The sequence below is a fragment of the Dromiciops gliroides genome, chromosome 3 (assembly GCF_019393635.1).
Source record: "Dromiciops gliroides isolate mDroGli1 chromosome 3, mDroGli1.pri, whole genome shotgun sequence".
Classification (NCBI taxonomy): domain Eukaryota; kingdom Metazoa; phylum Chordata; class Mammalia; order Microbiotheria; family Microbiotheriidae; genus Dromiciops; species Dromiciops gliroides.
The window spans coordinates 369859699-369885844 of record NC_057863.1 but is presented as its reverse complement, the minus strand read 5'-3'; the positions used below and the strand labels follow the sequence as shown (position 1 = coordinate 369885844).

Below are 26146 nucleotides of genomic sequence, written 5' to 3'. Positions count from 1 at the left end.
CTTATGGAGTATAGGGGGAAATGGTGGAGGTGCAGGCTAGTGAATGAGCTTTACTCTCATCAGAATTGGTTCAAAGAGGGAATAACATATGCATTCAATTGGGTATAGTAATCTATCTTACCCTGCAGGAAAGTGGAAAGGGAAGGAGATAAGGCATGGTAGGTGAAAGAAGGGAGGGGAGATTGGGGGAGGGGGCAGTCAGAAGCAAAACACTTTTGAGGAGGGATAGGGTAAAAGAAGATAGAAAAAAGAATAAATATCAATTGGAGGGAACAGTATGGAGGGACATACAGTTAGCAATACTAATTGTGGGAAAAAAAATTGAAACAAGTTTTTCTGATAGGCCTCAGTTCCAAAACACATAGAGAACTCAGTCAAATTTGTTAAAATGAGAGCCATTCTCCAACTGATATATAATCAAAATACATGAAGTTTTCAGATTAAATAATCAAAGCCACCTATAACCATATGAAAAATGGTCTAATTCACTATTTATTTGAGAGAGTCAGGTCAAAACAGTTCTGGGTACCACCTCATACCTGTTGGATTGGATAATATGACAGCAAAGGAAAATGTCAAAAGTTCTAGGGGATATGGTGAACATGAGACATTAATACACTCTTGGTAAAGTTGTAAACTTATTCAAACATTCCATAGAGCAATTTGTAACTATGTCCAAAGGGCTATAGAACCATGCATACTCTTTGACCTAGTAATACCACTACTAGGTTGCTATCCTAAAAGAGATAAAAAAAAGTTGAATTCAAAATTGGGTATATGTCCATCAATTGGGGAATGACTGAAAAAACTGTGGGATGAGATTATGATGGAACACTGTTGTTCTATAAGAAATGATGAGCAGGATGTTATCAGAAAAACCTGGAAAGACCTAAATGAGCTGATTCAAAGTGAAATGCACTGAATGCAAAATGGCAGCAATATTGTAAGATGATCTTCTGTGAATGACTTAGTTATTTTCAGCAATACAATGATTCAAGACAGCTCTGAAGGACTTACTAAAAATGCAATCCATCTACAGAGAAAGAACTGATGGTAATGGTATCTGAATACAGATTGAAGCATAATTTTTTTAGTTCATTTTTCTTAATTTTTTTGCCATTTTCTTTCACAACCTGACTAATGTGGAAATGTTTTGCATGACTACACATGTATAACTTATATTGAATTGCTTGAGTTCTTAAGGTGGGGATGGAGAGGGAGGGAGGAAGAGAATTTGGAATACAAAATTTTCAAAATCAATGTTAAAATTTGTTTTTACATGCAATTTGGGAAAAAAATAAATTGTAAATAAATAAAAAAATAAATTAAGCTCATGGTATATGAGAATGATGTGGATATGATCTCAGCCATGCCTGCTCTGAGTTTCATTTGATTTCCTACTTTTTTTTTCTTACTTCACTAAAGGGAAACTTTATCAGCACTATGCTTTCTTTTTTTTTTCTTTTTCTTTTTCTTTTTTTTTTTTGCCGGGAAATGAGGGTTAAGTGACTTGCCCAGGGTCACACAGCTAGTAAGTGTCAAGTGTCTGAGGCTGGATTTGAGCTCAGGTCCTCCTGAATCCAAGGCCTGTGCTTTATCCACTGCGCCACCTAGCTGCCCCCTAGCACTATGCTTTCTTAACATCAAGTATTCTCATCATTCATACAAAACAAAGAATAATACAATTCTTTTAACCCCAAATGCCTCTACAAAACTGCAGCCAACAGCTTATTGTATGAGTTGCTTCTTAACAGTGGGAGATTTTTTTTTTGCAAATACTTACAAACCTCTCTACCTCTTACCTCAAAAAAAATCTCTCAATTTTCTTATATCTCTTCTTCAAAATTAAAGTATAATTTAGGTGAAGAAACATCTTTTGACAAGAATAAGTTTATTGACTTTCAGATAGAATCCACCCAAGTGATGGAGTAAGTATAATACACACTAAAAAGCAATAGATGTGGAATTAGCAGAATTTGGTTCAAATCTCAGTTTTGCTACTTACTATCCATACAGTTTAGAGAAGTCATCCAATCTCTTTAAAATGAAATGATTTCACTAGATAATGATGATGGTTTTTAAACATTCTGATGCTGATTCTTGGTTGCTCCAATTATTTAGGCACTATCTAAAAAGACCAAAATAGTCACATAATTATTATACAGAAGTTTCCCTTTCACAGTATCATGGAAGTTAGAATAGGCAGTTGTGGATTCAGAACTGCAAAAATTTAAAATCAGAAGAGAAATGAGAAGTCAAATAATTTAATTCCTTCATTTTGTCATTGAGGAAACTGAGGCTCAGAGGAGTTATAATTTGCTCAAGGTCAAAAAGGTAGTGAATGACAGGGACTTTTAAATCTAAGTCCCCTGACTCCACGTTCAAGGCTCTTTCCCTTAGACTTTGTGTATAACATTTAATTCAAACAAAATTAAAGAATACAACTCAAATCTGTGATACCCCAATAAACATACTAATAAAAGTCAACAGCATAAATTAGTCATACCAATTCCATTTTTTTTTTTTTTAGTGAGGCAATTGAGGTTAAGTGACTTGCCTAGGGTCACACAGCTAGTAAGTGTTAAGTGTCTGAGGCCAGATTTGAACTCAGGTACTCCTGACTCCAGGGCTGGTGCTCTATCCACTGTGCCACCTAGCTGCCCCTATACCAATTCCATTTTAATCCATACTTAAGTAGTTTAGCTTTAAGTATTAATCCACTCCTTTTTCTACTAAAATATTTCTTCCTCTCACTAAAATAAACCTCCAATTTTTTTTTTATTAGGCAACCCTGGGACATATTTTGGAATAATCCAAAGCATTTTGATGCATTTAAGATTGCTGGAATTTGCATAATCACCTTTTGGAGAATTTTCAGCAATCAAGACTATTATACTCTTGCAGAAGCTAGTAATAGAAACCTATTTACACTTTAAAGTTGATCATAATTTGTTTAGAGCTTTGAATTATCATTGAAATGGATAGAATTAGTCCCAAGGAAATTCAATTAAATTCCAAAAGAATCCCAAACTACTAATTCTTAATACTCTTTTATTTAAAAATACTTTCTATTAATAATATCATTCAGTTAAGCACAGTACTAAAAGTACACATATAATAAAAGCTCATAATAAAAACAAAACCCATTAAACTTTTTATTTTATAAAAATTATTATAATGGGAAGATACAGCTGGGTTGAATCCTATCTCTCACAGTGATTACCTCTTCAACCTTGAGTAAGTCATTCAAGGACTCCTGGCCTCAGTTTTCTTCTCTGAAAGAATGAGGGAGTTGCAATAGATGATTTCTTAGGTCCATACAGCTATAGCTTTGGTAGCCTGGACAAACGAGCACAGGATAAATTGTTGATTCTGGCATATGCTTCCCAGTCTAGCTTCATCCACAGAACCAATTTAATTGTTCATCTCTCTTGGTTCTAATAACCTATCCTGCCTGGAAGTGACCTGCATCATTTACCTTTTTTAAATTGAACCTTGTTCTAATTTGTAGCCTTGATTTTGAATACTGATTCCAATGAGAGATAACTGCTTATTTCCATATTTAACTAATGTTTTAGTTTTACTATTTGCTTAACTCTTGCCTTGATTTGTTTTACAGATCTCAGCTGCAATTTCCATAGTCCAGCCCATACACTCCATTGGAGTAACTGATAAAACTTATTCTACCCCCGTTGGGATGTGTTTAGTCCCAAGATCATTTTAGGATCATAGATTTAGATCATAAACACATACACATATGACCATATATCTTTATCTATATACATATATCTATATCTATACCTATATCTAATCTATATCCATATCCATATCACATACATGGTTTTATATATACATATACATACACATATAATCTATGTTGGTTATCCCCATTGAATGCAAGCTCATTGACAGCAGAGATAATTGGGTTTTATCTTATATAATCAGTACCTAGCATTGTCTTTACATTAGAAAAAAGAACGTAAATGCCTGTGGGACCAAATTGATTCTAGTCTAAATTCTTCACTTTTTAGAAGAGGAATCTAAAGCCCAGAGAGGATAAGTGTCTTGTCAAGATCCTATAGGCACAGGGGCAGCTAGGTGGCACAGTAGATCACTGGCCCTGGATTCAGGAGGACCTGAGTTCAAATCTGACCTCAGGCACTTAACACTTACTAGCTGTGTGACCCTGGGCAAGTCACTTAATGCCAATTGCCTCACCAAAAAAAAAAATTGCAAATATAGTATTTAAAACAAGGTTTTCTGACTTCAGACCCTGCTGGATCTTAATAGTATACGCTGATGCCTTCAAGGGCTTCCTTGACCTTTTATTATGTCCTAATAGAATGAACTGAATATTTAACTAAATTCAAGTAAGCTTGATCAAATACGTTATGGAGTAGCTAATAGAAAGTTTTCATGGAAACATCGCCAAAGGGAAGTATTTGCATGACTAAGTCTTACCAAAATATTTGATCCTTAGTTTTACCTTAAATATCCTGACTTTGTTTAAACTATAGTTCAGAGGAAACAAGTGTGTAACATTGTATGATGTTGATAGTTGGTGACAAAAACAAGTCCTCATCTGTCCTTTGCTCAAAAATACTCTTTCATAGAAAATGAGAAATTGTTATCCAGTCAGACTTCAAAGCATGAATGTACTTTTTCTCTACTTATTTTTTCAACCAAACACAATAGTTGCCTCTTTGAAATGTATATTAAGTGTCTGTAGCAATAATATTCACCCTTTTCTGGTAACTCATACACTTAAAATTATAAGAACAAGCAGGTTAGAGATTCACTTTGAACTTTCATAGGGAACTCTGGAAGTTTAACATTCTGCTGCTTTGTTCAGCAAATGAACTCACCCCGACAATGGACTCCTTCATCATAGCCATCTGAACAGTCAAGTACACCATTACACAGTTGGGATAAATGAATACATGTGTTTGTTCCAAGACAAGCAATATGATTCAAGGGACACTTGAATTCTATTTCCTCAGGACCTGAAACAAACAAACAAACAAAGGACAGAATAATGTGCATCAGCTTGAATTTTCTTTCAAATTAAAACCTTTAAGCACAGGGAGAAGGGAAGCCAACTATATGAGTAAAATAATCATGATGTTAGTATAATGCTTTAAGTGCTGTTTGAAATACATTAGTTTGTACTGGAAAGAAGGAAATAATTTGTTGTTTGTGTTCAATCTTTTCAGTAATGTACAATTCTTTGTGATCCCATTTGGGGTTTTCTTGGCAAAGATATTGGGACAATTTGCTATTTCCTTCTCCAGCTCATTTTACCTGAGGCAAATGGTTAAATGATTTGCAAGGGTCATATAGGGTCTCTGTTTGAGGCAAGATTTGAATTCATAAAGACTTCTTGACTTCAGGCAGGATACTCTATCTACTGCACCACCTACTCAACCCCTAACACTACAATAGGCGTCATGAAAATCTTGGTATAAGTCCTACTTCTGACCATGAACAAGTCACATATTAATTTAAGGAAACAAGTCAAATCTCTAAAATTGTAAGTTAAAAAGGAGTTTCTAATTTTCCTCAGAGAAGGAGGCTCTCATGCTAGAAGTTTGCCAATATCATAAAGTCATGGGGGTAGCTAGGTGGCAAAGTGGATAAAACACCAGCTCTGGATTCAGAAGGATTTCAGTTAAAATCCATCCTTAGACACTTGATACTAGCTGTGAGACCACAGTCAAGTCACTTAACCCTCATTGCCCCACAAAATAAATAAATAAATAAATAAATAAATGAAGTCACACATCCAGAAACTGCTATCCCCACAATAAATAACAAAAAGCACAAGGAAACAATAATAATTCATAACAGTAATGAAAAATGGAGGAAAGATACAAAGTTGTCTTCCTGTGACATCGACTCATTTATCTAGGTCTTAGTTGAACCTGTAATCTACTCTATAGAAAGAAGAACCAATTTAATATATTTTTTTGTAAAAATAAAAAAAAAATTCTGCACCATGAGGAATTTTTAGATTTCTCTCACAATACATTCTTTTTTTAACAATACCTTAACCAAGAGGTGGATTTTTGTTTAAACCAAATTGTTCCCTCCTTTTTTGCCCTTGAAAGGGTAATTATCTATCTATCTATTTACATACATATACAAAATATTATTTATTTATTAGAAATATAGTAATTTAGACACGAATCTCCTTTTCCTTGCAGCAAACAATTCTTATGTGTATGGTTTTTCCGTGAACCTTTGAATCAAGATTTCTGATAGACCCTCAACAAAGTTTTCCATTATGTTCTTAAAGTTGCATGGCTTTTCAGCCAATATATTAATATAGCACCATGCTGACCAAGAATAGGCTATTAAGTCAGAATCTTGAGACGGGATTGGTCAAATAAAGGTGCTATTTCATTAAAAGTGGCACTTTGGGGAAAAATGCTTTCCCCAAGTATTCTCACTTCCTAGAAACATGCAGAAAGGATAGATAGCTGTTGAACTGTGCATTTCCATCATTCTCTTTCATCCTAGTGTCTCTAGAGGACATTAAAATGTCCTTGCAAAAGCCTATTCTCATATACTACACCAAGAAAAAAGAAAAGGTGTAATACTAGATGGGGAGCTGATAGAACATCACTAAAAGAGGAGAAAATTGAAAATCAAAGTAGGCAAGTAATATAAGCAAAGAGAAGAGCAAACTCTCAAAAGTACAGAATGGAAGAGGCTTCTTTAGGTAGTAGTTTGTCTGAAAATAAATATTTGGGGGGTTTAAGTGAACTGCAAGCTCAGTTTCATCAGAGAAAGTGATATTCTCTGCATTAAAAAAACTCCCATGATCTTTGTTACATTGAGAAGCATTGTGTTTAGAAACAATGAGAAAAACTATGTTTCTGTATAATTCTACTCAGATAACAGCCAGAATATTGTGTTGAGTTTTGGGTATGGTAAAGAGCCTTTATAGTCCATGACATATACATATTTGTTGAAGGAACTAGAAGCATCTGGCTGGTGAAAAGAACACTTTTTTTTTGGTGGGGGAGGCTATGGTAGTGATCTAAAAGTACATGAAAAGTAGAAAGTTATTGATGTGTCAATGTGAAAAAATGATCATATTTCAAGGTGTCTAAGAAACACAAATTTCTATCTTTTCCCCATTTCTCTTTCTTGTCATGACTGCTATCATATGGAAGAAGGATTATGCTTGTTCTGTTTGGTACCAAGGGGCAGAATCAGAAGCAATAAGTAAAAGGTACAAAGAAAAATTTCAGGATTGATAGGAGGAAAACTCTTCCCAAATATTACAAGCTGTTCAGGAGAGAACTACTTGCTTGAGAGGTATTGGTTTCTTCAATTCTTCAAATTCTTCAAGAGACTAATCTCTTATCAAAGATAATACCAGGATTTTGTTTAGCAGGTATTTGTTAGACTGCATAGCTTCCATTCCAAATGCCATGATTCCATGAAGTTACCAAAAGTAGATCTCTAGTCAAAAGCATTCCTTATTGTGAGTGGATATAGATTGAGTATGAAGGTTAAACAGATCAGTAGATTGTGGGTGATGTAATTATATTAGATGCTAAAATAGCAACCACTTGACCCTGTACATTTCCAGCAGTTCATCAACATTTTTCTCTTTTGTAGCCTCACTAGCCACAGTTATATTGCAGAGAGGTTTCTCTGCATGTGTTCATGTATATTTATACAATTACTGCTATACACAGGCTATTAATTTTGTCAAACACCTGTCTCCCAAAATGTACTACTCACTTTACTATATAAATATGTGTTGAGAATGAGACCTCTAGTATGAATATTTTAATAAAATGTAAAAAAAATAAATGTTAGCTTTAAAATATATAATTGGAATACAAGTAGGAAGATTTCAGTCAATGTTTCCTATCTCCACAATTTAAAAATGCTTTTTACTGATATTTTCCAGCTACGTAATTTTTATTATATTTTAAATTAATTGTTTAATTTCAGAGAGCTATTAGCTTGCCATGGGCAGCAATTACAATACAATAGTCTCCAGCTTAATTAATTGTCCAGTGCTTATTAAAAGTTAAAAATGTAAAGTCCTGCATAAATGCTGAGTTAATATTTAGGACATTCACATTTTGATGCCTGAAAACTCTGCTATAAAGTATAACAATAGTGTTCCACAAGAGACAATGTCATTCATAAACTGGAAAGGTTTTACCTCCAGCTTTAATCATTGAAAAATGACCTAGTGATTCTGGGAAAAGCAAGATTTGGTAATAGATGAGTTGGCACAGATGAAAGATTGAATCTTAACTGTGAAAAGTGTCAGGTTGGGGATAAGAATGCCTGGAAGGGTGGTACAAATAGCTGGAAAATTAGTGAGTGATTTAATTACCAAATTGAGGAGACAAGAAAAAACTTCTTCATGTAGTAAAGGAAGGTGAATAGGAGTATTGGACTTTCTTTAAACTTAAAGGATAATGAGAAAAAGAAAATATAATGATGTTAGGGAAGTCTGAAAGATACTATGTGTTGGGAGTGAAGACAAGATTGTCTATAAGATTCATCATAAAGTCTTCCATAAAAGACTAGATCTAGACACTGCCTTTCCTAGATTGTCAACAGAATGGGGCAACCCTGTGAGAAAATCAGGACTCAAGCACAATCCATAGTTTTAAAAAATCCCTAAGAATTTATAGAGATGGATAGCAAGAATAACTTACTACTTTGAAATTCTGCCCAACATCATGGAAATCATCTGTCCTGTTGTTTGTTTTGCAAATAGTAATAATGATGTATAGTGCTTTGCAAAGTTTAAAGTACTATATAAATGCCAGTTATTATTATCATTATATCAATAATGTTAATAATAGCTTCCATTTAGCTTCCTGCTTTATAGTTTACAAAATGTACTCCTCAAATTGGATCTCTATATTATCCCTTTTTCACAAAGAGGGTACTTGGGATCAGAGAGATAGTATTATCTATTTGAAAGAACATTTCACATGGATTCAAGTAACCTATATCATATTTACCCAGTTGTGAGATATTAGGCAATTCATTTCACCTATTGTAATTAGCAATCTACCACAAAACAAGATAAATTCTATTGTGCCAAGAAGTGATTTAAAAGTATCAACTGTTTTGGATTATCTACCACAACTTTTATCCATTGGTGGGAATGATGGTTGTCTACATTAAAAAAGCTTATCACCTCCGAAACCTTTCTTTTAAGAGAAAACTCCACCTGCTAAGAACTATTCAAATAATGTAAAAGAAAGAGTCTTCTCTGTTGGCAAGTTTCCATTATAATTTTTTAGCTCTTGAAATTTTAATCCACTGACCCTTTTCTTTTTCTTTTTCTTCTTCTTCTTCTTTTAAGTGGCCAACCTTTGGGTTTCTAAAATTCAGTGAGAAGATTTTTAAAAATTAAACATTTGGGGGCAGCTAGGTTGCACAGTGAATAAAGCAGTGGCCCTGGATTTAGGAAGACCTGAGTTCAAATCCAGGCTGAGACACTTGACACTTACTAGCTGTGTGACCCTGGGCAAGTCACTTAACCCTCATTGCCCCTCCAAAAGCAAAACAAAAATAAAAACAACAACAACATAAAAACTGTGGGGTGCTAGAGCCAGCTCCATAAAATCAGGTGGCAACTAGGTGGCACAGTGGATAAAGCACCTTGCCTGGATTCAGGAGGACCTGGGTTTAAATCTGGCCTCAGACACTTGACATGTATTAGCTGTGTAACTCTGGGCAAGTCACTTAACCCTCATTGCCCCCAAAAAGAAAAAAAATAAACACTGTACTTTAAATTCCTAGAATTAATCAAAAGAAACTTCATTATTTTCATCAAATCCAAACTGCATGTAAAGATTTCTAGAGTACCATTAATAAATGTGCAAGCCATTAGTCTCTAGTTTTTTTTTGGGGGGGGGAGTGGGTTTTTTTTTTGCAAGGCAGTGGGGGTTAAGTGACTTGCCCAGGGTCACACAGCTAGTAAGTGTCAAGTGTCTGAGGCCGGATTTGAACTCAGGTACTCCTGAATCCACGGCTGGTGCTTTATCCACTGAGCCACCTAGCTGCCCACTAGTCTCTAGTTTTTGTTTTAAATCTACCTTTTACTTTTCCATCCACTCACTTATGTTCTGGGAGCAGTATGAATAAAATTAAATAAAGCTGTTACTCTTTGGAAAGTATAAAGTTTTGATTGACATGGTAGTCTAATGTATAGTGTACAATACTCGAATTGTGAAACATTCAAATTCTAATTCTATCTCTGACTATTAATAGCTGTAAGGCCATGCATAAGTTCTTAAAAATTGAAATTTTCAGTTTAAGATTGATAATACCCCTACTACCTTCTTTACAAGTATGCTATGAGGATCAAGAAAGCTAAAACATATACAAAGCACTTTGCAAAACCTAAATCATTGTATAAATGTCGGTTATTATTTACTTGAAATCAATCGATCAAAATCTGTGTATTTATGAGCTGGCTACTATTCTATTGACAAAGCATACAAAAAAAAAAGTGAGACAGTCCCTTTCCCAATGAAATTTATATTTTCAGAGGAAGGTACAATGTGTGCTTAGACAAGTATACATAAAATATTTTTTAAAATATTCAATTAATTCAATAAACATTTATTGAACTTCTACTATACATAATTCATCATGCTAGTCACTGAGGATTCAAAGACCAAAAATAAGTTTCTGCCCTCATGAAGTTCCCATTCACTTAGGGGGAAATACTATGCATATAGAAGATTAAATATAAATCAAATATTAATTAATTTCAGGCAAAAGGCCACAGTTCTAAGATGAAAAACTGTTTGGAAACTATAGAATGGGGTTTACAGAGGTCACAATAGAACAGTACAATAAAGTAGGATATAGCTGCTAGAAAGATAGGACAAACATGGATAGATGTATGAGGGAGGGAGGAAAGGAAGTCAAGGAGTTATACTTCAGCCTACTTAGGCCATCATCATCATCATCATCAACCCCCCCCCCCACTACTATTAATTACCTCAAGGAAAAAAAGTTATCCAAAGTGGAATCATACAACAATAAATGGTTATACCCTTCACAGTAGCAATGATAATGTTAATTTAATAATTAATCACTGAGCAAGAATCTGAAGGAGTATGAGAATTAAGACAACAAAGCACATGGTTAGACAAACATATTGGGTAATTCTTATGGGATCAAACACTATCTGGGGGCAGCTAGATCTAGGTGGGTAAATCTAGAATTGTTCAGTCCATGGTAGAACTGTCTCAGGACAAGTCCCAAAGTTGAACACCTTGACATCTCTGTCATGGAAGGATAGGGTCTCTGGACTACCAGATAATATCTTCTCCTAGTATCCTGATGATAAAAGATTGTCACAGCAAAGCAGCTAGTAAGGTCCCTGCAGTAATTAATCTTTGAAGCTCTGGTGATATAGTGAAATAGGATAGAGTATAGGGTATTTGAACTGAGACTTAAAGGGACCTCAGGTTTTAATAGATGAAGGTAAGAAGGAAAACCATTCATGGCAGGGAGAACTGTCCATTCAAAGACAGGGAAACAAGAGATAGAATATTTTGTTAAGGCAAAAAGTAGGCCAGCTTGGTTGGAGAGAGAGAGAAAGGAAATATATAATCAAATTTAAGAGGCAAGGCAGAGGGTTTTGAGGGCCTGAACTAGGATGTATGTAGCTTGAGTAGAGAAAAGGCAGATGGGAGAGATGTTGAGGACAGGCTTTGCTAAATTTATAAATATAAGAAGCTAAACGATAAACTAAAGTTGGTGTGACCTAGGTTTTGATCTCTCAATAAAAATGGTTGTTACAACAAATGACAAGTCTGGGGGATGATTTTTGGACTTATATTTTGGACACATAGAGTTTGAGATTTCTATAGGATATGCAGGTAGAAAAGTTTTGCCAGTAGTTGGAGATGCAGGATTGCAACAGTAATTGAGTCACCTGTATTTAGATTATATTTAAGTTCCTGGGAGAGGATGGGATCACCAGAGCAGAGAGTAGAGAGAGAAGAGGAGAGGCATAAGACAAAACCCTGAGGTAAAAACATGCATAGGAAGCAAAATGTAGACACTGATCTTGTGAAGCCTAGAAGGATTTATCAACCAGCTAAGAAGAGAACCACAACACTGTTGCATGACAAAAAACAAAACAAAAAAATAAATAAAACCCCCCAAAAGTATTGAATAAATATTTAGAAAAGAGTGGCCCCCAGTGTCAAATGATATAGATGCAAAGAGGTATGAAGACTCAGAAAAGGACATTGGATTTAGTGATAAAGGGATAACTGGTAAACAACAAAAAAAGTTGAAACATGTCTTTTTTTTTTGGTGGGGCAACGAGGGTTAAGTGACTTACCCAGGGTCACACAGCTAGTAATTATCAAGTGTCTGAGGCTAGATTTAAACGCAGGTACTCCTGAATCCAGATTCTGTGCTTTATCCACTGTATCACCAGCTGCCCCTAAGACATGTAAGTCTTATTGTAAGAGGTTGAGAACTTAGTGGTGAGAAAGTGGAAGCAACTTATATAGATAGATAGTTTATAGAGATGTTTTAACCCTATAAGTTTGATTGTAGAAAGGGCAAAGCCAAACAGGGCAAGTGAAGGGTATTGTGTTGTCTTTCCTACTGTTATTATTTTTAAGTTTAAGGGAGTTTTGAGGATGTTTATAGGAATCAGACAAGGAAAGAGTAGATAAATAATGGTTGGCCATTAAGGAGAGCAAGGGGATCAGCAAAGTAGGAGCTCCTGAAAGAGGTGGTTGAGAATGGAATTATATGCACAAGTCTCTTATGTGGTCTTGATAAGGAAGATGGACATCTCTAGCTCAGAAAATGGAGCAAAGAAAGAGTGGTTAGGCATAATGCTGAGGTAGCATGAAGTATGGAATTGCAGAATAAACGTTTTAGGGATGGCTTTGAGGCAAGAGGAGAGGAAAATAGAGGTGGTTATATAGGTCAGTGGTTAAACTCAAATAAAATTGGATCTTTATAGGCCATATATTGACTTATCAAATCATGAATTAATACTATCTATGTTGCATTGTGTTTGGTAAGCATTCCAGATTTCATTTTGATCTGTTTAGGACCACTTGGACATTTTGCAGATGGAGGTGACTTTGACATCGCTGGTGCAGATGTTTTTAAAAGAGAAAATTCTCGGGGGCAGCTAGGTGGCACAGTGGATAGTGCATCAGCCTTGGATTCAGGAGGACCTGAGTTCAAATCTGGCCTCAGACACTTTATACTTACTAGCTGTGTGACCCTGGGCAAGTCACTTAACCCCAATTGCCTCACCAAAAAAAAAAAAAAAAGAGAAAATTCTCAACTGCCACTATGGGCATTGTGCCCTGGAATAATACCTGGAATAAACTTTGGAGGTCAAACCTTTTAATTTTACAGATAAGAAGAAGGTCCTAGTTGACTAGTTAACCCAGGAAATATGTAGAAAATCTAGGATGTTAATCTAATCTAATGAATGATTGATTTGTTTTTTTCAGCTTCACCAGAACTTGTACCCAGTTACATGTCTCATGCCCTTTTTTGATTCATGATTAATAGGGCTACACTAATTTATATAATTTGTAAGGATGAGCATAGGTAGACCACAATAGTTATTTAATGTCCTTTTGAATAATTGAGTAAAATGCATAAAATGATATGATCTACTGTGGAAATATCTAATACTATATTTTTAAAGGTGGGTGGCATGCTCAATAACCTAACAAGATGGCAACCTATCCCGTCAAATGTATTACTTTAGAGATGACTTCGTATTTTTAATTCACACCATATGTTTGCAGCTGAGAATGTCCTGCTAGATAGAAAAAGGCTTTAAATAGAAAAAAATGAGATTTTTATATAGAAAATGAAAACTGGATCAATGCATTTCAGTTTCCAATACAGTTACTATGTATCAATACCAGATAATAAAGTGCCTTTAATAGACAGTGGGATATAGTAGATGGAGGGATAACCATGGAGTCAAGAAAGTCTGAGTTCAAGTCTGACTCAAACATACTAGCTGTGTAACCCTGGACAAGATACTCAACATCTCAGTGTATCTAGACAACTCTTTTAGACTATATGGTTCAGATAAGTCACTCTTTGCTCCTGGAAGGAATTTCCACACTCTAAATTCTACACATCATTACAATCATAGGTTTGGTTACCACCTCACCAAAAATACCATGTTTTATAATATTTGAAAATAGAAATTTAAGTAATGATTTCAAAAGTTACAAATGCGCTATTTATATTACTTTCTTCTTTAGATAATAACAAAATTCCCAAAGAGAATCTATTTGATGTTAGATCTTATTTCTACATATTTCAAATAGGTGTTTAGAATATAAGTGGGAAGGAAAATAAGAACATTAACACTCTACTCATATACTTTGCTCAAATCATCCTGGACACCTTTTTTGTTTTTTTTAAAGGTCACTAGGGAAGGGGATTTTGCAATTTTGAAAAGCCATTCAGATATTTTACAATCTTCATTCCAAAGAAGTGTCACCATACAGAAATGCCTTGTGTTAAATTTTAAGTCTTTGTGGAATCCCTTTAACAAACCTGACACATTCTGACCATCTTTGGAGAAGTCTACTATGGGAAACAAATACTCTAGCCACTACAATTATTTTTGTGTATATTCACATTCAGCAGACCCACTTAAAACAACAAAACAAAACACTAACTGTGATTTCATTGGTAAGCTGTCCTGAGTTACTTCCTGTGGAAAAATGATTACATTTAAATGGGAAAAGTTCTACCATTATTCTGAAGGACAACTGCATTTTTTTAATATATTTTAAAATCACATAAGACTAGTTTCATCATCAACTTTATAATCAAGTGATTTTTATTGAAATAATTGGCTTTGGGTAACTTAATATAACGAATTCAGGTGAGTTCTTAAGCTTCTCCAATAATGAAATTGCATAAATGTTGGATTCAAGACTCAAAGAAAAATGCAAGAGGTATTCTACTTTTTGTAAACAAAGGCATAGTGCTAAAATAATGAGTTAACAGCCTTACAAATTACACTTTTCCCAGGCTTAAGGAATGCTTTGGTCTCCTATACTTTCCTTATGAGGTACATAGTGGAGAAAGCACATGAAATCAACATCCTCTACTATGCAGTAAAAATTGTTACTCTCCCTAGGTGTGTGATTCTCTGCACCATTAAGTGAGTAGCGCAGTCAACTCAATTACCAGCACTAATGGGGGGAACAGCGGCTTAGAAGATCCAAATCAGTAGAAAATCCCCAAAGTGTTTATTGTTTCACTAAATTATCTTCCCTCTCTCATTTAAAAACTTTTGCACACTGATTCATTGGTCTCATGCTTCAAGCCAAGTCTTCCCTACGTGACATTCATAATGACCCTAGTAATAGCCACCCTATCCCAATTATCAAATAAGCCCCAGGGGAAGATCAGAAATCACAAAGTCACCAGGGCAGAATAGACCAGTAGTGAGAGGTTTAAAGCTTTTTTACTGGGAATTTTAATATCAACTAGCAATAATCCCCAGCTTCCTCCCTCTTCTATTAGCATTAAACAACATGAAACCCTAGGTACAGGCTCCTAACTCCATTACCTTTATGCCTGACCCTGCTAGATTAAGATAAAAAAAAAATCCACTAGACTTAACAGGTTAAAGGGGAGGGTGCTACCTATTATTTCCAGGGTCCCACTGGGGTTCTCTCAGTTACACCAAAGGATCCATCAGGCCTGACTTTATTCTACCACCCCAACCAATTTGAGTAATATAGTCAAGGTTTAGTAAAACCTTCTATTTTTACAAATAAGAATGAAGCCTTAAAAGGCCTCAGTAGTATCTCCTCTCAGTAAAGTTAGTTTGATTTGTTGCCAATGTAGGAGTTCATTGTGTGCTGTTTCCTTGTATTGAACAAATGGCATCCCAAATTTTTCCAAGTTTACATTAAAACAACATACCATTCCCAACCCTTGATATATCAGTCCTTCATTTTAAATATATTTATCCAGAGTCCTTTCAGTTCCCTAGCCCCCATAAAGTTATCTTGAAAACAAAATAAATTTCAGCTAAAGTGAGAGTTGATATCAATTGATTAATATATCATCCCTGTCACATAATATATTTGCATTTTAATGAGGGCCTTCTGGAAACAATGACAGCCCAATGGAATGACTATGAGTGAAAATGTCAAGTATGGTAGCAGGCTAGTGGGGGAAATATTTTTGGGCAAGGGTGGGTGGCTTCATTGCCTACATGTAAAGCTGCCTCTAGGTTAGAGAATTTGCTTCCCTTTCCAACTCAAGCAGCTAGTAATTAATTTTTCTTCCTACAGTGCTCTGAACACAGATGGTATTCACTACACATGCATTTAATGAATGAATGAATTCCTGGAATAGAAGAAAGCACAGTTCTGTCATTAAATTACAGATAAGAAGCTTGCTAAAATGATGGCATTAGGTCTTTAGTTTCCTCTCTCCCCCATAAATCAATAGGTTGAGTTTATCCCAATTACTGATTTAAAAAGTGAGATTACAGAGAAATTTGCAGATTGAGTGAGATTAAATGTTTACAGTCAATGGCATAATAAAAATAGAAGGCATGTATCATCTCATCTCATTTCAAGCCATTGCCTTTTTTTCCATTTGGAGCAACTAGCCCTTTCCTTTGTAGTTACTTTAGTCATTGTCAACCAGGCCAGAGTTACTGGGAGAGGATTTAGAGTTCAGGGCAGGTGAGACAGCCTGCCTAATTAAGGCTAGCAGTGCCTTCCAAAGACAAGTGAGACTCAAACACTGCAGACTTCTTGTCAAATAGCAGAATGAAGACAGAGGAACCAAGAGGAAAGGGTCCTCTTGCCACAAAGGGAGATTCTGAACATGTAACCAAAGGTGGTATCCAAAGGATGGAACAGCTGGGGGTCTATAGAAGGTGATACTTTTCCTTATTGTTGAAAAGGGATTTTTGAGAAATTCTCAGAAGGCTTTCAGAGCCCCTGGGGAGCTGCACAAGTTTCTGTCATTACTGAAAATCTAAGAACACCAAGGTGGTATATCCACATAAACTTGTTTTGTTAACTAAGTACAAAAAAAAAAAAAAGAATAAAAAGGATTCAAATAACTTTTCCATGATATGTTGTCAGTACTTGAGTAAGAGTAAAAACAAAACTGTAAGGCAAATATTTGTCAATATAAGAAAACTAAGAACACAGAATTTCTGAATTATTTTTGTATTATTCTATATTACTACAATCACAGATGGTCCCAAGTATAGGCTGCACTAAGTTTTGTAGTAGGGGCGAGAATGACAAGATCCTTGTCAAGGGATCAATAGTGAGTAAGAGAATGTAGGAGTTCATTGAATTGCCTATCAAGTAGCCAAGGACCAGTGGTAGGAGACATTCAACATTGAATCAAACATTTAAGAATTAGGGTACCCTAAATGGGTGAAAAGCCTAATAAAAGGCTTATTTTTCATTTAAACTATTTTTTCTTATTCAACTTGCTACCCCTCCTTTTAAGTTTTAGTACTTGGGTCTATTCTGAAAGACAAAGGGAAGAAAAAGACAGATGCATATTTATCTTTACTCTTCTGTGCTTCTTTATCAAAGGAAGGTTTTTTAAATAGGAGTTACACATGTATTCTTCCATTTGAAAAAGTAAATCACTCATTTGATTGATTGAGAGGAGGAGATTAAAGACAAGATAAATGCAGACTTGGAATTAGACCATTACTTTTTCAATAGAGTTTGCTGCAGTTTGGGAAAACAAATAAACAATGGATTAAGAAATCTGATTAGCATACAAATGAGATTATTGTTGAAGAGATTGGTTTGAGAACTTTTAGTTAATAGTCTTTTCCTCAAAAGCCCTCCATTAAAACTATGTTGTTTCTGCAAAGCCAATTTATATTTGAGTAAAAAGCAATGCCAAACAATTAAATGTAGAAGTGATGTGATTGCTCAAGTTCTTAAATATAACAATGCCTACTATAGTTATTATAATGTGGGCAGGATAGTCTTCTGTCTAACCCTAGAATGTTCAAGGTAAAAAATACTTACAAAAAAATTCCCTCTAAAAAATTAAAAAAAAATTCTCCATGACATTTAAGTGGTTTTAGTATTGAAAAGTATGTCATTGTTACACATTTTAATGGATATAAATTATAATTACATTGTATTATTTTCTTTTCTTTTAAATAATTCAATACTTACAACTTAGAAGGTAAGAAAGGACATAATGAAATTCTTTATGGTATTACTGGTAAGAATATATATTTTTTTAAAACAAAGGGGAAAAGTGTATTGGATGACTTCTATGAAGGAGAGTAGGTCTCTCACATCTTTAACTAATGTACTTTCATAATGACAATATTTATTGTTCCAGTTCTGTACTCAATGAAGTCCACAGATACCAGAGAAATAATTGTTGGTCCAGGTTCATCTAGTGATGAGACTAAGGCTCAAGGAGAAGTATATGAGATGATGGGTGGGTGTGCGGGAATGGGGGGGTGGGGGGAGAAGCATACCCTAAATGGTGAATAAAGACCACCTATTTTAAGAAAACTTATTCTCACACTTATTTTAAGAAATCCTTATTCTTAAGGATACTTAAAATGGAACTGAAGTGCATCAAATTGATCAGTATTATCCACTGATTGCTGGGAAAATGTATTTTTACAAAGAAAGTTGACATTAAGGTCACTGAAAGGGTGGGATGGTGTGGCTAAGAGATAACTTGAATTAAGACAACAAAACTAGGGATTGCCAAATGACTAAACAAGTTCTATTAGGAAGAAGAAGGGGCAGGTAGATGGCACAGTGGATAGAGCACTGGCCCGGGAGTCAGGAGTACCTGAGTTCAAATCCAGCCTCAGATACTTAATGCTTACTAGCTGTGTGACCCTGGGCAAGTCACTTAACCCCAATTGCCTCACTAAAAAAAAAAAAAAAAAGAAAGAAAAAGACAAAGGAAGAAGAAGCCTAGACCTTCTATAGTAGGGGATTTATTTTTTTTTAATTATTATCCCAAACTTGCTAAATATTAACAAATATGCATTTACACACACACAAAAAAGAACAGGAAAGAGGATCCTGTATGGAATCTCATGATGATGATAATGAGATATATAAGTATGTGCTTAATTCAACAATTAGTTCCAAACTATCTTGTTTGTCCATGTTACCTGCCAAATTTCCCTTTGATCTCTTGGGTGTATTTTCTTTAAATGAATCAATTCCTCACATGTACATTGGATATTACGCTTTTATCAGGAAAAAAATAAACTTCTTGCAAACATTTCTTTCCCATTTTTTATTTATCTTCTAATTTTAGTGGCAATTTATTTGTCCAAAACTTTTAAAATTTAACATATTCAAAGTTATCCATTTTACTTCGTGTGATACTCTCTATTTCTTGTTTAGTTAAGAACTTTTCCTGTTGACAGTTGGAAAATGTAGTTCCTTGGATAGTTCTCTAATTTGTTCTAAATTTAACCTTTTATATAGAGGACATGCATATATTTGGAGCTCATTGTGATATATGGTATGATATATTCATCTTAGTCTACTTTCTGGAAGACTGCTTTCTAGTTTACTCAGCAGATTTTGTCAAAAAGTGAATATGTAGGGGCAGCTAAGGGGTGCAGTAGATAAAACACTAGCCCTGGATTCAGAAGGACCTGAGCTCAAATCTGACCTCAGACACTTGACACTAGCTGTGTGACCTGTGGCAAGTCACTTGACCTTCATTGCTCCACCCAAAAAGAAAAAGAAAAAAAAAAGGAAAGAAAAGTGAATATGTACTCCAATAGTAGGAGTCTGAGTTTATCAGAGAATAAGCTACTGAAAAAATATAACAAACTTTAAAAAAAAAATCTCTTTTATCCCTTCTTTGTTCCAATTGACTATCTTTTTTACTTCAAAATGAAATTATTTCAATAATTCATTTTGGGGGGGGGTGGAAAGTATGATTTCAGAATAGTTTTACCAGGCATCTTTCCTTCCTCCTTTTTTCAATATTCCCCTTGAGATTTTGCATGCTTTGGTCCATCATATTTATATTAATGAATTTAACTATAATGTCTCTCTGTTTATCTCCTTGAACAATAACTATTTATTCTATTGATTATATAAGACAGTGATTTCTACCTTTCTTGAACTCAAATGAAACCTTATAATTTCTGCTCTCGCCTTTAATTTTAGGTCTGTGCAAACTTGTTTCAAGTAGATTTCTTATAAACAAAACATTGTCTAATCTCTTCTGTTACACATGACATTTTTCCTGGTCAAATTAAATATGATTTTTAAATAAATAATTTTAGGTGGTGAAAATGGGAGATTAGAGGAAATGTGTTACCATTTTGGACAGTGTATGAGGGCCTGAAATGAGCAGTAAGAATTGTGTGGCAGTTGACTTTGCTTCTTCTTGGTAGGGCTTAACTACTTTTAACCATTAAAAAAAATATATCAATCAAGTCAAGGAGAGCTTCAAACAAGGACATAAAAATAATCCTGACTACCTTTTGTCATTTGAATCCAACTCATTTTACATCCCTAAAGCCAGGGCATTAGAGAAGAAAGGACTTAAAAAGAAACAAACAAAAAAACCCCAAATTGTCTATACATGAGATAATACATGTAACGTGTTTTTCCTACCATAAACCTTTATATAAATGTTAGCCATTGGACTGGGTGTTCATTGAGGGCAAGGACTGAGTTTTTTGTTACTTTTTCCTTTCTTTGTATCTCTGATGCTTAGCAAAGTGTTTGATACATCATAGTAAGTTTTTAATTAATTGCTGATTGACTCACCACTACCATCATTATTGTCACAACTACCACTACTATTATTGGCATATCAAATGAGCAGGACTATATAAAAATCAAATCCCTCAATACAAATGGGACCATACATTTATTTCACTTTTGGTCTCAGATCATAGAATTATGAATTCATAGAATTCTAGAAAATGAAGGGATGCCTTTATGGCCAATTATGATTGGTGGTACATTATGATAAATGAACTAGACTAACTATAACAAATCCAATTCATTACATCTTCTGTAGTTAAACTAGTTTTACCATTCTTCAACAACATAGAGATTGGTAAGCTAAGTATTTTAAAGCCTAATGTTAATGAGTTCGAAGTTATACTGATTTGTCCCTTGCATGATTATCTTCTCTGTTCAATGGGCATGGATCCCTTAACCCTGGCTGCCCATTTTCCACACGTATTCCAGTATTCATATAGGTCAAAGGACACATTTCCAGAAGTATGCTGGAGTCAGTTTGAACTGGTTCTCAAGAGAATGTTGCAATATTTTGAGTATGAGCATTGAAAATCCTCAGATCCTATGAATGTGGGCTCAATTTATTGTTTTGTTGATTGTCTACACCTAAGAACATGATGGATAAAATGCAAATAATGCAGATTAAATTTAAAAGTATTTTGCATAATACTCCCCTTGTTATCTGGATGTTAAATATTTACCAGCACACACCTGAAAATATCCATCATAAATGTTAGAGAAACAACTCAGAAAGCATTTATACTACTAAGAGTAGATCAGTACTTGTTTCCATAAACAATGGATAGAACAGTAACCACAGGCTAAGTCTAAACTAAGTGTGCTAACACTAAAAAGAGTGAGTTGGATTCTCCTGGGAAGGTACATCAACACTTTCAGTACACTAGGGGACTATTGAAAGCATTAGCATGACTTGCTACAATGCCCTAAATGATACCTTGGTTCTCCTCCTTTCGACAGTGCTGATTATCTTTTTTTTGAACTTTCCTAAAGAATTAAACAACTGCTAAACAAAAAGCATATAGGCTAACGTGAATTAGCACAATTATTTTGTTTTCTTTTTAAAAATAGTTTGTGGATATTATATTTCTTATTTCCCCAAAGACTATTAACATAATTGATTTTATGAAGTAATCCTTCATATACTTCTTAGTAAATGCATGTGTAGGGTCTAGATTATATATTTGGCAAACACAGAACAGTATAGAATAAAGGATGATAACTGTACTGGATAGAGGGAGAAGGCCTGAGTGCAGACTTGGCCCCAGTACCAGAAGCATAGAATTTCATCTGAAAAGTGCTTCGGTGGCATCTAGTACTGTCCATACCCAAAGGAAATCCATATTTAATGTAATATACTTGACAAGTGGTCATCTAGCTTCTGCTTGGAGACATTCAATGAAGGTTCCACTACTTCCTAAGGAAGTGCATTCTACTTTTGAACAACTAGATATACTGGGAAGGTTTGGTTCCTCAAGCACAAATTTGCTTCTTTGTTAGTTCCACCCATTGTTTTTGGTTCTGTTCCATACAGTCAAAGAGAATAAGCCTAATCCTTTTTCTATATGACAGTTCTTCAAAACATCATGTCTTTGGATACTTTTTTCTTTCTTTCTTTTTAAGAAATCAAGATTTATTTTCCTTCAATAATCTTTTCCTTCTTTTTTAGAGCACCTGAGGTAAAACTTAGGACCACTCTACAGTAGTTCCTACCCACTCAGTGGCCTGAGCAGTTTTCACAGGAGATGGTACCACACATATATAGGACTTCACAGGCCAGCATTCACCACATCAGACCCAAGGAGTGAGCTCCCTTGCTGTTACACGGAATGACAATATCCACATAGTGAAATGGGGAATCTGTGTTGCATAATACAATGGTTGGAAGGTTAACATATGATGTCAGAGGCTGGTCATCTTTTGAAGATGCACTCAAGAGGCAAGGCTCCCTGAAATCTGCCTGAATCTGGTTCATGAAGGTACCTTGGGTGAAGCATCCAGCAATAGGTGTGACACCAGTGGCAGTAGCAAATTTCATAACAGCTCACTAGCCAGTGTTACTGGATGAGATGACACTAACATCAGCAACAGCATCTTTTTTCTTTTTAAAACTTTTTTTATTATTTGTTTTTCTTTTTCAGCAGAATTTTCAATATCAACAATGGCATGAGCAGCCAACAGAAGTTTTTCCCAAGTTCTCTTCAAGTTAATGATATAAATGCCTTCACTCTTTCTTTTGTAGATATACAATTCCATCTTGAAGTCCAAATTGATGCCACCCAAATGCATTCCCACAGTGAGAAATTTGAGGACATCCTCCTCCTTCATGTGCAATGCATCGAGGACTCCAGACATTGTGTAAGTTTCCATTTAAAGTTATGATGTAAACTGAGGACAACTATGGAACCCTCTTCTGTGCAGTGTGGAAAAGGTGGATTCTTTTTTCTAAGTTAAGTAACCCTACTTCCTTTGATTAAAGTTTTGTAATATATTTGGCATTGTCTGTTACTACTCTGGTCAATATCCGTCAAATATTCTTCAACTTATCAGTTTTCTTTTCAAAGCATGGTCCCCAGGAATTAACAAAATTCTCTAGATGTAGTTTGATTGTGCAGAATAAAGAAGGACTACCAGCTTCTTTTTTTGTGAGTGTGCCTCTATGGATGCATCCTGGGATCATAATACATTTATGTATGTATATACATATGCACATAATATATGCATAATATATATAATATATATTTGTATGTTGTGAATACAATTGTAAGACTATATTTTATCCATACTAAAAAAAGCAGCAAATATTTGATTCAGCCCTAATCTGTCAAGAGCTTTTGGAACTAGTCCAAGGTCACTAAATAAAAAATGTAGATTTTAGCAAAGTATTTTATGCGGTATTTTTTGTGATTTTTATGGTGAATATGTGTACTAGATTGATTCAATTCTATTTGAGTGGTTGAACAGCACATCACACTGATGATTCATATTCAGTTTGTAGTTCACTAAAGCTCTGGGCTTTGTTCTTTGCAAACTCCTTTCTAATCATGCTTCCTCCATTGTGAAGCTGACTTTTTTGATTCCAAGTATAATATTTCATTTACCCTAATTAAATTTCTTTGTATCAGGTTTGGGTCTAGACTGTTTTTAAGTACCTACCTCTGTCATGCAGTGGAGCAGCAACAACCCCACACCCCACCCCACATCAATCAATTTAGAAGCATTTATTAAATATCTGTTATGTTCTACCCAAGGTTTTAGAGCCTGGGGGCACAAAGGCAATAATAAAATAGCCTCTTCCCTCAAGGAGCTTAAATTTATTTTTTATTTATTTATTTTTATATTTTTTTAGTGAGACAATTGGGATTAAGTGACTTGCCCAAGGTCACACAGCTAGTAAGTGTAAAGTGTCTGAGGCCAGATTTGAATTCAGGTCCTCCTGACTCCAGGGCTGGGGCTCTATCCACTGCACCACCTAGCTGCCCCAAGGAGTTTAAATTTAAGCAAGGATGACAATATGCACATCATATGTATCTCTAAAATAAAGGCAAAGTATTTTTTTTGGGGGGGGGAGATAATAGTAATGGGGTGGAGAAGATCAGAAAAGGATTTATGTTGGAGGTGGATTTGATCTGAACTTTGAATGACACAAGGAATTTCAAGAGGCATAGGTGAGACAAAAAGAATTTCGGGCATAGGAGACATCCTCTTCAAAGGCAGAGAGAGGGGAGAAATATTCCTGCATGAGGAGTAACAAGAGAACCAATTTGCCTAAACAGAGTGCATGAAGAGGAATAATGTACCCTCAGCCTAGAGGATTAGGTTGTGACCAGGTTGTGAAGATAATGAAATGCCAAAGACAGAATTTTCCATTTGATTCTAGAGGTAATATGGAGCCACCGACTTTTCTTGAGTAAAAGAATGACATGGTAAGATTTGTTTTAGGAATATTACTGTCAACTACAGAGAATGGGTTAGAACTTATAGTCCACTAAACTCTCTAGATATTGACTTTTTCAGAAAAACAAAGACAAAACCACAACTATTCTCTAATCCTTTCTTCAAAAGTCTATACTTCTGAAAATATCTTCAGGTTTAATGAACATGCTATTCATGCCTCTAGATAAGATAGTGATAAAACTATGGAAAACAGCACAAAGCCAAACACAGATCCTGATCTCTGCTGAAACCTCCTGCCCATAGTATTTAATGTTATCTTTAATCTCTACAATGTCTTGGTTATCTCACATACTTGCATGGGATTAACTTCTATCATTTCTCCCTCTCCCTGTCCCTCTTCCTTTCTCTCTCTCCATATATGTATGTATGTATGCATGCATGTATATCTGTATCTATATATACACACAGTTTTACACAATCACATCTATATGTATAGACATGTGTGTGACCAGATTAGGTCATATTTTGTAAGCTCCAATGATTTATATCCAACCTGTTGGATAGTTCCTATGTATATCTCAAAGGTAATGAGTTCCAAAGACAAATCATCATACTTCCCGCAAAATTTTACATCCTTGGAAATTCCCTATTTCTTTTGAGGGCTCCATCATCCATCCAAGCAACCAGTTAAAAATCCTGGAGTCATTTTTTATTCTTCACCCTCCTTCAATTCACATCCCTTAGTATGTTGCCAAACTTATCAATTGTACTTCCTTAACATTTCTTAATACTGTCTCCTTTCTCCACTCACACAGCCACTATCTTGTATCTAAGCACCATCACTCCTTTCTTGGACAATTGTGAAAGCCTTCAAATTGGTCTCCTTTCACCCAATCTTTACCTTTCAATTATATCCTCTATAACACTGCTTAACTTTATATTTCAAAAATACTTATCTGATTATATGAACATCCTGTTCAAGAAATGCTAATCATTCCATTCTGCCTCTAGTATAAAACAAATTGGTCTTTTTATTTGCCCTACATTCTATTCTCTCTTCCTTATGTGTGCTTCTGTGGAGAATATTCTCCATCCCTCTTTAACTCTCTTAGGATTCATAGCCTTCTTAAAAATTCAAAACAATTGCTACCTATTACAGGAAACCTATCCTGATTCCTTCCAATTGCTAGTGTTTCCCCCTAAAATTATTTTACCTAATTTGTTTATAATTTATTTTTAAAAGTTTTGGTGTATGTGGCTTCCTTGTAAAAGAATGAAAGATCCTCAAAGGTAGGGATTCTTTCATTTTATTTTTGTTTCCCTTGAATCTAGCACTGCACTAGTCACCTAATTAATGTTTTTGTTGAATGAAGGTATGAATAAATTTAATATTGAACAATTAATAGCTACCCTTGGAATTCAGGTATTCAAATACATTTGAA

At 34.9% G+C, this 26146-nt stretch overlaps 1 protein-coding gene across 1 annotated transcript in view; it reads right to left on the bottom strand.

The window, feature by feature from the left end:
* Window positions 1–26146, bottom strand: part of LRP1B (LDL receptor related protein 1B) — a 2279180-nt gene that overhangs the window by 1548697 nt on the left and 704337 nt on the right. Inside the window, 1 exon segment of the mRNA XM_043994810.1 lies at window positions 4866–5003. Coding sequence (XP_043850745.1) covers window positions 4866–5003 — 138 coding nt within the window.